The following is a 16,387-nucleotide window of genomic DNA, read 5'->3' as shown; positions in this document are numbered from 1 at the left end:
TGAAAAAAAATCATGTGGGTATCACTGACTAGGTCAACATTTTATTGCCCATCCCTAATTGCCCTTGAGAAGGTTGTGATGAGTTGCCTTCTTGAACTGCTCTACGGAAGTAAGAAAAGAGTAGAGAAGTACAGCATTAACATTAAAATTTTAGATGTTGAGCAACAGAGGGATCAGTATGAATTTGCATGGTTTATTATTTATAAGCATATATTACTAAAGCAGAGGTAATGTTAAACTTTAAAAGACCATTGTTAGGCTGCAGCAGAATGTGCTGTCATATTCTGTGCTTTTTACCTAGGGATATCTTTCGTCTAATCTCTTGTTTGGCTTTAGACTTGTTTGACAGCATCTGTGGAGAGAGAACAGAGCTAATGTTTCAAGTCTGGATGACTCTTCATCAGACCTCATGTGAGAAATATGACTCTTCATCAGAGTGCAGATGTGTTACCCGAGTCTTGTTTTCAGAAATAGATCTTGGGGTGCTGGAATTTATGGCAATAACTTGTGGAAAAGCATGCAAGAGAATCAAACTTTCCTGTTTTAATGACAAGTAAAAAGAAAAAGCAGTTTTAGCAAAGAAGACCTTATCATTCACTTTCTCATAACTGCTGCTATATTATCCAAAAGGTACAGGAGGAGATGGATCACATGGGGCTGGGGAGAATAGCAGGCAAGAAAAGATTCCAAGAGGAATTGTGCAAGGGAGCTACGTAAAGGAGGTATACTCTGTATCCTGTCTCCCAACCAGTTTTCTATTCATCTCAATACACCATCCCCAATCCCAAGCAGTTTAATTTACGTGCTAATCTTTTACGTGGGACCTTGTCGAAAGCCTTCTGAAAGTCCAAATGAACAACACCTACTAGCTCCTGCTCATCAACTCTCTTGGTTACATACTCAAAGAATACCAGTACATTTGTCAAGTGTGATTTTCCTTCTGCATATCCATGCTGAGCCTGTCCAATCCTGCCACTGTTTTCCAAGTGTTAAATCCTTTATAATGGATTCAAGCATTTTCCCCACTCCTGACATCAGGCTCACTGATCCATAATTCCCTTTTTTCGCTCCATCTCCCTTTTTAACTTGCTTTTCAGACAAATGATTATGGAGGGTTTTCTATCCATCGAAGGGATCGGCCATTAAATTTGATTTTTATATGAGAGCAGGAAGTTCAACTAGAATTTTTGCTGTTTCTCGTTTTATCAGAACAATATCTATCCAGGAATTGTAACAGTTCTGACATTCTCTGTGGGCTATTCAACTTTGCCAATGAACCTGAGCTGGTCTATTAATTTCAGTTTATACCAATCATCTGTCCCTGGTATGCCCAGTATGTACCGCTTTTAAAAGCTAGCCTAACTGTACAGGTTCTCCCTTTTGTCACGAATAATCTCAGACTTGAGGAAAATTCTTTACTTGATTATGATCTTCAGTGTAAGTAACTTCTCTGATGCCCCTTAGAAACAGTGGGTGAATATGCTAGCTGGTTCCAGTGTAGCTATGTGGTGGCTGGGTTATCAAGTTAAAGGCTCACACAAAGCACTGACTTGGAAATTCATTTTTTGTGATACCCATCTGTAGTCAGGTTTGTGAAGAAATACCAAAGATCCTTAGACAGCACCTTCCAAGCCCACGACCACTTCCATCTAGAAGGACAAAAGCAGCAGATACATGGGAACACTACTACCTGGAGGTTCCCCTCCAAGTCGCTCATCATTCTGATGTGATAATATATCGTCGTTCTTTTGCAGTCGCTGAGTCAAAATCCTGGAATTCCCTCCCCAGTGGCATTCTGGGTCAATCCACAGCATGTGGACTGTAGTGATTCAAGACAGCTCACCATCATCTACTGAAAGGCAACTAGGGATGGGCAGTAAATGCTGGCCAGCCAGTGACGCTCATGTCTCAAATGAATAAAAGAAAAACTTGGAATGATCTGCATAGCATCTGATGCTTGGCTGGGGTTTGGGAGACTTGTTTCAGCTCAGTTTCTTGATCTTTTGGTATTTAATCTTACGCTTATGTTCTATGATTAGTAAAGAGGATATGAAATAAACAGTGGAGGGACTATGAAATTGTTGGAGGGAAATAGGGGACACTTTTAAAGTAATGGATCAGTGTTTGAATGGAAGGTGATATAGGGTCAAAAATAGGAGGAATAATTGTAGGGATACCCTCAAAAGAGGCAAGGAAAGGTTATAAAGCTAGCTAAATCTATGACCTCTCTGAAAGTGGCAGGCAGGAGAAATATTTCTAAGTTTTGAAGGGGATCATGTAGGATTCTGCATGCTGTGGGGGGTATTCTGATAGTGGGTTATTGAAACTGGGGAAGATAATGAGGGAAGTGGGGGAAAATGGGTGATCAGGGAGATGATAACGTGGATGATGGTGTGCAAGAAAAAAAAGGTCAGAGACAAAAGATTGGATGAGGGCAGAGAATTTGGAGCGTTGCGGAAGTTATTTGAATATAAGGTGTTGAATGTTCAAAAGGTATGGGAGGAGATAGATCACACCCACGTGGGGCTGGGGAGAAAGGCAGACAAGAGACGATTACAGGAGGAATTGGGCAAGGGATCTACGTAAATGAGATAGTCTGAATCACTCTAGAACCAAACAACACAAAATGCTGATATATTCCTTGACAGGTGAGGCAACACCTGTTGAGAATGAAACAGAATTAATGTTTCAAGTTGATGGAACAAAAAGTTCTGAGGTCATCGACCTGTAATGTTAATTTTGCCTCTTGTTCCACATATGTTGCCTGATCTGCTGAATGTTTTTAAAATTTTCTATTTTTACGTCGTATGTTTGGTAAATGTGTTTGGAGGAATGTTGCTTGGACACATGGAATTATGTATTCAAATGGGTGGATGAGTGCCTTCCCCAGGCAGATACGGTCTTTAAAGTGCCCGCATAAACAAAAATACTGAAACTTAATTTTATTGGTGAAAAATGATGAAACTATAAAGCAAAATATTTTTTCAGCATAGTTTTTGTGAGCTGTTCACTCCCTTTGCCACATATTATAAGCAAAGGTCAGTCATGGAATTATTTCTGCTAATACGAGGCCATCTTATCTTTTAGCTTTTAAAATTTGAATTCGCAATACTTTAAATTTGGTAGTTGCAAACCACCAGAAATCTGAGTCATGGGATTTGAGGTGGGGTGGTTATGGTAACTAAAATCTCAAACAGTCCTTGTGGTACTGTGTAACTAAGCATTATCACACTATAATGGTAAATATTTTTGTTCTGACAAGTAACCTGTGTCTCAAACGTAATCTAATCACTCATTTGTTAGTCATCAAATGCTCTGTAGGAGTGGCAGTTCTCCTCCAGTTCTGGCACTGACCTTTCAGCTTTGTAATGGAAACTCCATATAGAAGGGCAGCTTGATCCTGCTTAATGAACTTTTCTATGTGTTCTCAAACAGGAGTCCATGGAAGATTTTAAGGGACCTGCCAATACTTAAACCAAACATTTCTGTCTTAAAATATGACAGTATTTTCTCAAATCAGCACAGTCCCAAAATGTACAGTACGCATGGAATATTCAGGAGGTTGCGGGTATTCTGCTTTGTTCTATATTCTGGTGAAAGCTGGGACATTTTGAATATATCTTGATTCTGGAGATGTGAACAATGCTGGCATTTATGCCCATCCCATGTTTCATGTTGAAAATGCGACATTTAATACATTATCGCATTGCAAATCTTTTCCCGCTATATATGGTTAATAGAACATTTTGAATGCGAGTAAGATAGATGGCAAAACAAGAATCATCATTGTAAAAGCACATACACCAAACGTGAACATACTATCAATTGTCCACACTTCAAACACAGTGTTGAAACAGGACTGAAGAATTCAAAGAGGTGAAGGTATGATCAAAAAGCACAAAGCCACCATAAACAATCTCCAACATTCACTCCCTCCACCACCAACCAACAGTGGCAGCAGCGTGTGCCATCTACAAGATGCACTGTAGCAACTCACCAATATTCCTTTGACAGCACTTTCCAAATCCAAAACTCCTACCATTGAGTAGGACAAGGGTAGCAGATGCATGGGAACACCAGTCTCTCACCATGTTGACTTGGAACTATGAGCTTGCTGGGTCAGAAACTTGGAACTCCCTTCCTAACAGCACTGAGTGTGAGACAATGGGTCTTCATGAATAATCTAGCTGGTAGGGGGATTGAACCTGCACTGAAGACCTAGACCTTGGTGTACAGGGCCCAATTTCAAAGTTTTCAGATTATAGAAAGCTTGGAAGCATCATGAACTGTGAGCAGGAGAGTTTAGAACTTCAAAAAGGCATGGTCAAGCTGGTGGAATGGGTGGATGGATGGCAGAAGTTCAATGCAGACAAATGTGAAGTGATTCACTTTGTTAGAACATGAAGAGATAGTATAAAATAGAGGGTACAGCTCGAGAGCAGAGACCTCTGGGTGGACATGCAAAAGTCATTGAAGGTGGCAAAGCAGATTATGCCCAGGACATTGTGTGCTTTATTGGAGTACAAGAGCAAGGGTGTTATGTTAAAATTGTACATGTCGCTGGTTTGGCCTCAGCTAGAAAATTGCATCCAATTCTGGAAGAATGTGAAAGCCTGAGAGAGAAGAGAAGAAAAGATTCATGAGAATTTAGACTTCATTGAAATGAGAGAATGTGCAGGATTAGGCAGGAGAATGGAACTAGGTGAGCTGCTCATTTGGTGATCCAGTACAGCTATGATGGGCTGAATGGCCATCATCTACATTGTAACAATTCCATGATTCTGTTGAGTGTTAATTAAAATATGGAACAGTGAAAGATTGTGCTGAATTTCTTTACATTAAACTGATTAATTGGCCTATATAGGATGATATTAGATTTGTTCTGCCCCAAGATGTATCAACCTAGACTTGTTGTAATGATGCAATATAATTTACATGGCTGCCTTGTGGTTGGCATTGAATACAAGAAGCATTATTAGTTAGGTTGTGCATTCTCACTCGGCTACTATTATAAAGCTTTTGGAAATTTGTAGCTTTGTTAATTAAAGCCATATAGTGTTCTACCTCTAATAATGACGCTGAAGCTAGAAGCTTATAGTGGAATTGTAAATTATTAGCAATCCAGAACAGCATGCTTGCATTTTACCAAACACTCTTGGGTTGCGACAAATAATTGTGCAATTGTTTCTGAATCTTCAGGTTGAGAATACTTTTACTTTTTGTCAATTTTCTTACTCCTGTTTTTTTTTGACAGACTTTTGTTTCGAGTCTTTGAGTCATTGGGGGCTGGGGCACGGGGTTGCTTGTCCTATGCTTAGGAGCTGCGCAAGGGTTTGGGAGAACTGAGACTATGCCTTACCTAAAACATCAAGTCATTTAGGTGTTGGGCTGGGAGAGAGGGCATAAGAGGAAAGGATCCTGTCTTTGACTTTATGGTTAATCAGGTGCCTAACCTAATTCATGGACATTTTTTAAGGCTCAACTTCAATCAATTGCTGTCCATTTAACCAGGCCGAAACTGAGAGTTGTCCAGGAAACAAAACGTTAATGTGAATCCCTGGTATTTTAATGCTGCATCAGCCTCTTCTGCAAGAGGTGTTTGTCGATGAGTCCGAGACAGTGGAAAAGCGTAGGTGGATTTATGACCAATCTGTTCAGCAGAAGAATAGTATTGGCTGAAATCCCATTGAACTGTGATCCTCATGTGATAAGTGATTTTCATATCTCTGAAAATATCAGTTGCATTCAAGTTACCTGATATGGCAATGTTGAAACTGGCAAAAAGTGTTTCTGTTTAGATAGAGAAATTAAATTTCCTTGTGTCCTTATTTGGTTATTTGGAAAAAGTGCACAAATATTCCATACTAAATTCAGCATTTTGAATCTTGAAACATTTTCTTAACTGTTCAGTGCAGAATTACATCATTACATCTGGTTTGTGGCTCTGACATGTTGAATTGACCAAGGCTGGTTTGATACAAATTGCAAACTGATTAATAGACCTGCTGGGGTTTATTTCCAGTCATTGACTGTTAGTAACCTTTGGCTGCGTTGGTTTGTGTTCACATGCAAGTGTTGAACAGTGCCCTCTAATGGTCGCTTAGTACCCCAGCAAGGGAAATGTTTTACAGTTTTGTACGACCATGAGGTACAGAGGCCGAGTAGCCTCTTGAGTATGGCGTGTTCGTTATGCAAAATGTAACCTATTCCAACTTTGAGTTGTAAATGAAAGATATATGAACAAGGCCCAGGTTAATGTAACATCACAACCAAGATCATGTTTGGTAGCTTTGGATGATACTGCACATTCAGTATTTTTTACCATCAAAATTATATCTTTGATCCAAAACCTATTGTTTGGTTGTAGAGCTTTTTCATGTGTGATAGATTTTCTCTATTGTTCTATAATATCTGTGTCTAGCAGCTTGCAATGAATACCAGCATGGAGTAGGAAAGACTATTAAATGCTGACAATATAACATGAACTAAATTCTTTTCAAGAGATGAACAATTTGCTTTAAAAAATTACAGCTTGAATACAATGGAGCTGTGCTTACTGCAACCACAGTCAAGTTTCCTGAGTTCAAGGCTACTTAATTCAAAATTTTTTGCACCAAGCTTTCCCTCTGTTGTGTTTTTTGTTATTGCTGTAAAGAGACATGTTGATTAAGCTTGTCAATTTGTACTTTTCTGGAGAAATGCAAGAATGCCAAATTTCTAACTAATGCATATGATAGAAGAAAAAGTGCTGCTTGGTTAGCAAGTCAACTCTGCCTGGAGTGCTGTCATGGAGGAAGCAATCTCTAGCTCCTAGGTAATTCACAAAAGGTACAAGCTTAAATATGTTCCTTTTGTTTGCAGAGAACAGGCCCTTGTGTCTGAATGTATGATACTTCTAGCAAGCATAAATGAGCCATATTTGCACGCTTGACTGATTATCTTAAATTGATTGTTAGAGTAGTTACTAGGGTTGTCTGAGTTGCATCAAATGGTAGATATTTTGTTCTGGCTTGCAAATGTGGGCTGGTTGTGTACAGTCTATAACTATTACAAACAGTCGCTCAAACATAATGCTTGGTTTGACCAGCCAATCGTTGGTATGTACGGCCGATTACCTGGCACTGAAATTCATATACGCTATTGCTCAATTGTTTTGTAGGCAAAAGATTTTTTGGACTGACAGCAACATCCTATTAGTATCAAATACTATTTGCGTAGCCACTGCTTGGTAGCAATGTGAAATTGCTGGCTTAAATTGCGCAAATTGTTTTTGAAGCACTCAAATTACCTGAGAGCATGAGGAACCTATAGTTGCTCATTGCCTTCAACATGGCAATTCTGTAGCCAATCAGAGTGGACTTGCTACCCAATCAGCACCTTTTCTCCTGTAGTATAAAATGGTGTAATCACTTGAAATTTGGCATTCTTTTCAGTGGTCAAGTTCTGTATTGCCAAGTGACTGCTCATTATTTGTCATTTGATTTGCATTGAATCATTTATATTTTCAGTGCAGAAAGTAGGTTTAAACTCATCAGGTGTCTGAAGCTATTCAAATCAATTTCACATTTGTAGCTTAATGTACTGTGGGTGGATCCTCCTGCATATTTGCATCCAGGAACACTAGCAGTGGCACATACCAAGATTTTCTGTTATGCATATGCTAAGAGTGACTTCCCTCCATCTTTTATGTTTAACCCATACCTGAATGAGTTTTGGCTCATTGTAATAGCTTCGTCCCCATGCTAAATACATTAGTTTTCTTCAATCAGGCTGGTTCAAAATATGAAGTATGCTTCAAATTTGAGAAGCAGCAAAATAATTAATCACTGTGTTGTTTTTCCTCACTGAAAATATTATTTATCCTCACTTGATTTCCATTTCTTTGAATTATTTTCTTGACTTTAGAACCATAGTACGGGACATTGAAAGTTTGAAATGTTCACGATTGCATATTCTTGGAGCTGGGTTTAATTTTCTTTTGTTTTTATTCCAATTCAATCCAGTCAAGTCCAATTCCGAATCTCAAGTTGAGACATTCCCGATCCAAGCTGACAAGCCCGGGCTCTCACCTCCTGTCTTGGGCTTGATCTACATGATCCAAGCTGATTGGAGTAGGCATAGCTCCTCCTCCAAGGCTTGATCTAATTTGCATCTTAGCCAAAAGGCCAAGATGCCACTTTTAAAAAATGCTTCAAATGAAGCTAAAATGTAACTAATGACTTCAACCAAGTGCAGCATGTCAATACTACACTTGATTTTAGTGTATGAGTAATGGTTAGGTGGCTTGAAACTTTACATTCCACTTTGAACTTTGCAAACTGCCTTTTGTGGCCACATGGGTGGGCTTTGCCGTTGACATCTGGCCTGCAAGCCACGTGTTGGACAAGCTTGGTTTAAACTCAGATTTCATAAGTTTTTGATTGTCAGTATATAGCATTTTTATTGGTCTGTTCAGCCAACCAAATTGAAAAATCCTCAGAATCATGTGGTATAAACAAGAAAGAATAAATTAGAATATTTAACTCAAAGGAGATACATGTGCAGAAAGCAAAATAGAGCAGTGAAGAAAGATGGGATTGTGAAAGCGAGAGATAAGACAAAGACAAGGCACAGTAAGCTATACATCTGAAAGACTGGTAGATTGCCGAACAACATATCCCTTCTGCTGTTTGCAATGGGCGAAGAAGACGTTACACAACCAAACCTGTGTTTGCAAAATAGTGTCCAACATTAGATATGATTCTGCAATTGAACAATGTTTGCTAAATAATGCTCAGTGTATCAAAAACTATGCTGACAACCTATTTGATTGTCGCAGTATAGAGCATTTCAAGGTACTGGAGGCTACATACGTTAATGCACAGGGTCATAATCTTTTCAGACAAAACATATATACATATTGCACCTGTTTCAGCGAAACAAAATAAGTGTTGGCCATTCCAGAAGGCAATGTCATGACCAATCAGAGTCAAGATGCCTGATTTAAATTTCAAATGATACCTGGCAGTTAACTGTCAGTCACCATCAACTGATGCATTATCCATGACACTTATCTTTAGCACCCTCTTCTCGTATAGAGTAAAGTTGTTGTTTGCCCTGACATTGCTATTCTTGTGATTGTCCTGATGAGTGCAAGATGGAAAGCTTCGAGGATATGTCTTTTTTTTAGCAAGTAACAACGCTCCACATTTGTGAACTAAATTTTCAGTGATATGGATTGTTTGGCAGTAAATTAAGATTTTTTTTAATCCATTTAATAATTCACTTACACTTGAATAAACACACTTTTCTGATGCATTTGTAGATGATAAAACTGACTGGGTGAATGCAGCAGTTTCATACCCTTCATTCGTTGCACTTAAATTTTATTTAATGCTGAGCCTTTTGAAGCAGCACAATGCAGCAAAATCTGTGGAGGGCAAAGCAGACAGCAACTTGCTGATTTGTGTTTAGCTTACCATATCATTGTCCAATTTATTCTGTCACAATGGTGAGCGCTGTTAACCTTCCTATTATTCTTCATGCAAAGCCAGGTCTCTTATTTTGTTTGGGGAGCATAATGAAAGTATCTTCCATGCATAGTCCATATGTACTGTATATCTCTCTCTTGATTTGATTTATTATTGTCACATGTATTAACAGAGTGAAAAGTATTGTTTCGTGTGCACCATACAAACAGGATACCACCTATAGAGAAGAAAATGAGACGACAGAATGTAGTGTAACAGTCACAGCTAAGGTGTAGAGAAAGATCAACTTAATGCAAGGTAATTCCATTCAAAAATCTGACAGCAGCAGGGAAGAAGTTGTTGAGTCGGTTGGTTAGTGACCTCAGACTTTTCTATCTTTTTCCCGACGGAAGAAGATAGAAGAGAGAATGTTCAGGGTGCGTGGGGTACTTAATTATGCTGGCTACTTTGCCGAAGCAGTGGGAAGTGTAGACAATGTCAATGGATGGGAAGCTGGTTTGCGTGATGGATTGGGCTACATTGACGATCTTTTGTAGTTTCTTGTGGTCTTGGGCAGAGCAGGAGCCATACCAAGCAATGACACAACAAGAAAGAATGCTTTCTATGGTGCATCTGTAAAAGTTGGTGAGAGTCCATAGGTGACATGCCAAATTTCCTTAGTCTTCTGAGACGTTGATGGGTAACATCTTTTGGGTACAGAAGTCTTACGTCACTTCCCACTGACTCAAGAACAGCTTCTTCCCTGCTGCTGTCAGATTTTTGAATGGACTTACCTTGCATTAAGTTGATCTTTCTCTACATCTTAGCTATGACTGTTATGCTACATTCTGCACTCTCTCATTTCCTTCTCTATAAACGGTATGATGTCTGTATAACACGCATGAAACAATATTTTTCACTGTTAATACATGTATCAGCATGTGGGCAAACAGGACAGGTTGTTAATGATCTGGAACCTGAAAACGTGAAGCTCTTGACCCTTTCTACTACTTACCCGTTGATGTAAACAAGGGCACGTTCTCCTTTCTGCTTCCTGAATCAGAAGAATTGGGCAAAAGGTAAGACTCAATCTAGAAACATTTTTGTCTTAAGCATTTAAGTAGTCTTCCAAAAAGAGACTTGTCTGTACCGGTGAAAATATGAATTGGGAGCAGGAGACAGCCATTGGGCCATTGAACCTGCTCCACCATTCAATAAGATGCCCAATAACCCTTCACCCCCTTGTCTACCAAGAACCTATCTACATCTGCTGTAAGAATGTTCAGAGATTTCAAGAAGGCAGTTCCAAAGACTCAAGACCCTCAAAAAAAAATCCTCATCTTTGTCGTCAATGGGCGACACCTTATTTTTAAAAAGTGACCCCAAGAGCAAATATCCTGTACCCATCCACCCTGTCAAGGTGCCTCAAGATCTTGTACATTTCAATCAAGTTGCCACTTAGCCTTCTAAACTCCAGCAGATACAAGTCTAGCCTGCCCAACCTTTTCTCATTAGACATCCTGCCCATTCCAAGATTAATCTTGTAAACCTTACCTAACAGTTTCTAATGCATTACACCTTTCTTAAGTAAGGAGACCAGTGTCTTTACCAGTGTCCTGTACAACCACAGCATAACCTCCCTATATTTATGTTCAATTCCCTGTGCAATAAATAACATTCTGTTAGCATTCCCAATTACTTGCTGTGCCTGCAGATGGTGGTTTTGCAACTCTGAATAACTAAATAATGGAAAGAACCATTGAATTAGATATCAGTTCACACGATAAACTGAGTTCCATAGTGCAATCTTCAACAAAACAGCATATTTCTCTAGAACCATTTTAGCTCTGCTCCTGGGAGCTGTAGGTCTTATTGATTGGATCAGTCAGAATCATTGTCATCTGAACTGCCAGTAACTACCCTGTGTGCTACGGCCAATTCTCATTAATCAATGATTTTAAATTCACTGAAACAGGGACAGCAACCTTTTCTTTAGCCCAGAACGAGGCTTGGTGTTCGCCTTCTCTGATCACACCGTCTCCTGTATAAATCTGGCCACATGGGCTATTTTCATGCTCTCCATGGGTCGTAAGGTATCTGATTTTTGTGGGGTAAAAATTGGAAGTGAAGTTGATAAATTTTTCCAGGTTCAGACAAGAGCATGAAGTGGAATTGAAGTAGTGGTCAATGTGTGGTGAAAAAGTTGTGGGAGGGTGTTGGAGTAGCACCAATTCCAATACTTCACAGAATGTGGCAGTTTATTGGTTAAAAAGAGGAGTAATTTGTTTGTTGACATTGCTGTTCTCTCTTATACTTGAAGTCATGCTACTTTTGAGCTTCACGTAATTGTTCAGCCAATATTTATATACTCTGAACCCTGCACAACCACAGATCCACAGCAATGTGATTGACTCTTAAACATTCGCTGAAATGGCCTAGCAAGCCACTCAGCTGTATTCTTAACCATTAACTTGCGAAGGAATGAAAACGAACAGATCACCCATTAAAATAGTCACTCAAAATAGATAACACCCTGGGAATCTTGAGCATCGATGCCGGACTCCAAGGGGCTTGATTTGATTTATTATTGTCACATGGATTAACATACAGTGAAAAGTATAGTTTCTTGCACGCTATACAGACAAAACAAACCGTTCATAGGAAAGGAAACGAGTGCAGAATGTAATGTTACAGTCATGGCTAGAGTATAAAGAAAGATCAACTTAATGCAAGGTAAGTCCATTCAAAAGTCTGACAGCAACTGGGAAGAAGCTGTTGTTGAGTCAGTTGGTACGTGACCTCAGACTTTTGTATCTTTTTCCCGAAGGAAAATGGTGGTAGAGAGAGCGTCCGAGGTGTGTGGGGTCCTTAATTATGTTGGCTGTTTTGCTGAGGCAGCGGGAAGTGTAGACAGTCAATGGATGGAAGCCTGGTTGCATGATGGATTGGGCTACATGATCTTTTGTAGTTGCTTGTGGTCTTGGGCAGAGCAGGAGTCATACCAAGCTGTGATACAACCAGAAAGAATGCATTCTGTGATGCATCTCTAAAAGTTGGCATCAGGTCAAATGAAGGAAATCTGCTGATTACTATATGCCTTGCACCCTACTCCCCTCCTCCTTCAGCTGCTTAATCACTACTCCTTCATGTTGAACAGCACTTGGGTGTTGGCAAAGATACAAAGTGGGAGACTTCAGTGTGCATCACCATGAGTGGCTGGTTAGCGCCAAAACTAACTGAGCTGGCCAAGTCTAACCCCGAAAGCTTGTGAGTATATTATCAAATAAATAGGTTGGACTAAAACCTGGTGTTGTCAGACTTTTTACTGTGTTTACGCCAGTCCAACGCCGGCATACCCACATCAAGTCTTCAAGGACATTGCTGCTAAACTTGTAGCAGGTAGTGTGTGAATCAACAAGGGAAGACATAATTCACCTTGTTATCACAACCTTGCCTGCCTCAGATACATCTATTCACGATAATATTGGGAGGAGTGAACACCATCCACTCCTTGTGGAGATGAAATCCTGTCCTCGCATAAGATAGAGGAGCAGAATTAGGTCACTCGGCCCATCGAGTCTGCTCTGCCATTCGATCATGGCTGGTATTTTTCTCATCCCCGTTCTCCTGCTTTTTCCCCATAACTCCTGATCCCCTTATTAATCAAGAACCCATCTATCTCTGTCTTAAAGACATTCAATGACCTGGCCACCATGGCCTTTTGTGGCAAAGAATTCCACAGATTCACCACACTCTGGCTGAAGAAATTCCTGCTCATCTCTGTTTTAAAGGATTGTTCCTTTAGTCTGAGGTTTTTCCTACTAGTGGAAACATCCTCTCTACGTCCACTCGTTCAATGCTTCGCAGTATCCTGTAAGTTTCAATAAGATCCCCCCTCATCCTTCTAAACTCCAATGAGTACAGACCCAGAATCCTCAACTGTTCCTTATACGACAATCTCTTCATTTCAGGGATCATTTTTGTGAACCTCCTCCTAACTATCTTTCCATGATATTCAGAAGTATTACCGTTGCTGAAAACTCCACAATGAACGTCATAGGGTTTATCATTGACCAGAGTGGAACTGGACTAGACGTATAAATATTGTGCCAAAAGGAGCATTTCAGAGGAAAGGAATGCTGTGGCAAGTATTCACCTCCTGACTCCCCAAAACTTGTGTACAATTGACAAGGCACAAGTCAGGAGTTGTTTGGAATACTCTCCAGTTGCCTGGATCAATGCAGATCCAACAACACTGAAGAAGCTTGACACCATCCAGGATAAAGCAGCCTGCCTTACTGGCACTATGTCCACCATCTCACTTTTGATGAGCAGCCCATTCACTTCCTCCACCATTGATGCATAAGACATAGGAGCAGAATTAAGCCACTCGGCCCATCGAGTCTGCTCCGCCATTCAATTGTGGCTGATATTTTTCTCATCCCCATTCTTCTGCCTTTTCTCCATAACCCGTGATCCCCTTATTAATCAAGAATCTATCTATTTCTGTCTTAAAGACACTCAGTGACCTGGTCTCCACAGCCTTCTGCGACAAAGAGTTCCATAGCTTCACCGCACTCTGGCTGAAGAAATTCCTCCTCAACTCACTTTCAAAGGATCGTCATGTTAGCCTGAGGTTGTGCCTGCTGGTTCTAGCTTTTCCTACTCCTACTCCTCCACGTCCACTCTATCCAGGCCTTGCGGTATCCTGTATTTTTGAATAAGATCCCCCCTGATCTTTCTAAACTCCAGTGGGTACAGACCTAGAGTCCTCAACTATTTCTCTTCATTCCAGGGGTCATTCTTGTGAACCTCCCCTGGACCCTTCCCAAGGCCAGCACATCCATCCTTAGATATGGGGCCCAAAACTGCCCAGTGTTCCAAATGGAGTCTGACCAGAGCTTTAAACAGCCTCAGAAGTACATCTCTACTGTTGTATTCTAGTGGGAGAAGTGTATGCCATCTACATGATGCACGGCAGGACCACCTCAAGCTCCTTGGATAGCACCTTCCGCAACCACTACCCTTCTAGAAGGGCAAGGGGAGCACCATCACCTGGAAATACCCTCCAAGTCACTCACCATATTGACTTGGAAATATATCGCTGTTCGCTCAGTGTCGCTCAGTCAAAATATTGCAAGTCACTCCCTAACAGTTCTCTGGGTATACCTGCACCGCATGGACTGCAGTAGTTAAAGAAGGCAGCTGTCCCACCACCTTGAGGGCAATTAGGGATGGGTAATGAATGTTGGCCTAGCCAGTGGCACCCACGTCCCACGAATGAATTTAAAAAAAAATTATTGATGACCTGAAATGCAGTTAAATATATATAATTTAATATATATTTAAAGTTCACGTTAAAAGCTGGGAGTTTACTTGAGGATAGCTTAAAGCTGAGAGTAATGAGTTGAATTCTGGTATTAATGCTTCACAAAACTAGAATGATTACAATGAAGTCAATCTTGCTGCATGCTGCTTTTTGCTAATGTCAGACCATGAATATTCAATGTGACTACTGCAAATCGTAAGCATAAGGGTGTGTTGTTTTAGTACATAAGTATTTACAAGGGAATGTTTACACACTTTTACAGGAAATTATAAATAGTATTTTTACTGAACTATTTGGAGGGGCAATGAAAGAAATTGTTTAAAAATTCTAAATCTAAATTATTTCCCATGATGCTTTGCTGTGCTGTTGGAGTATTAATCTCATCATCCCAAAGTAGGTCAGAAGTGTGGGATGAGGTTTTATTATCTACATTTGAGGCAGTTGACGAACACACTCCAAAGCTCAAGCTCTGTGCCTTAGCTGCCAACAGCATTTTCACATGAGCAATGAACTAAATTTCGTCAGAAAACACTTAACTGCAGATTGCAGTGTTTTACTTTGAAACCAAGGAAGCTGTGATGGATCCTGTCGTGGATCGTAGCAGACAACAGCAGCCACCGTTGCAGTGCGCCATCAATGTCAGTCCGTAAGAATCATCTGGTATAGTTTCTGCATGGATCTCCAGCTCTTGAAAAAGCACCCTGACTCTCAGCATGGTAATCAGAATCATTATTGAGTCGCTTTATTTATGGCAATATCAGCATTGCATCTAATTTCTGCTTTACTCCTGTTAAGACCAAGGGACTGCTGTTAACCATCCCTCTCCCTTGAGATTTCATAATGTGTATCCTGAGGTGCTGAGATTATTTGTGTGACTGAGAAAAGGAACTTTCATCCATTGTCGCTGCAATTTGATATTCCTTTGCAGTGAACAGCTGATGATCTGCACCAAAAGTCGTGATTGTGGCACGGACCAGCTCTGCTTCTAGCAGTCAAAGGGTGGGCTTTGCATGCTGCATACTTTCCCTATGCATTTGTTTGATTTAGTTTGTATTGACCAAGCCTCATTTTAATTCTTAACTATTGAATTATTTGAGTGTGCTATTGTATTGCTGCCTAACTCATTTTTATAAACTACTATGTACAAAGGAAATGAGGAAATCAGCCCTTAAAATAAAAATTATGTTCTTTCAGAATTTGCACACGCTTTTTGTATAAAATGTCTAATGTGCTTTTTTTGCTCTAAAGCAGGGGGTAAAGTGTAAATAAAGAAATAAAGTCATTCATCATCTATATTTTAGACATACTTTGTTGAATGGACTGCATAACCAGTATCTCAAGCAGCCTGCTGCTGCTTGCATTGAATATATTGACAATCATGGCTGTTGTCCAAACAATGCAGCAACTTGAGTTTTTGAGCTGATAACCTTATGAAAAAGCTTTTAATGGCATGATTAACTAACTACTCCTAACACTGATTTTATTTTTGCATGACCTTCAAATTGCATGTTTTTTTAACTGTTGCTATGCTTCTAATGTACTGAAGCGTGAAGCATTTGTGAAACATGTAACTTGCTATAACTGTGTCTCATTTTACCTATGTCGAATC

General features: G+C 39.9%; 1 protein-coding gene across 6 annotated transcripts in view; it reads left to right on the top strand.

Annotated features, from left to right (window-relative positions):
- The window catches only part of LOC145343223 (ceramide transfer protein), a 134,967-nt gene that overhangs the window by 49,823 nt on the left and 68,757 nt on the right, over nt 1–16,387 (top strand). The window contains exon 1 of one of the 6 annotated variants that reach the window (XM_080189301.1): nt 15,238–15,494. The exons of the other annotated variants lie outside the window; for them this stretch is intronic. Coding sequence (XP_080045427.1) covers nt 15,492–15,494 — 3 coding nt within the window. The 5' untranslated portion in view covers nt 15,238–15,491. Of the gene's footprint in view, nt 1–15,237; nt 15,495–16,387 lie in introns of those variants that run through there. 6 annotated transcript variants of the gene reach the window in all.

This window comes from Carcharhinus amblyrhynchos, chromosome 5 (assembly GCF_965287045.1).
Source record: "Carcharhinus amblyrhynchos chromosome 5, sCarAmb.v2.hapA, whole genome shotgun sequence".
Classification (NCBI taxonomy): Eukaryota; Metazoa; Chordata; class Chondrichthyes; order Carcharhiniformes; family Carcharhinidae; genus Carcharhinus; species Carcharhinus amblyrhynchos.
Note: the sequence above shows the minus strand (reverse complement) of the source record. Positions and strands in the feature narration are given on the sequence as shown.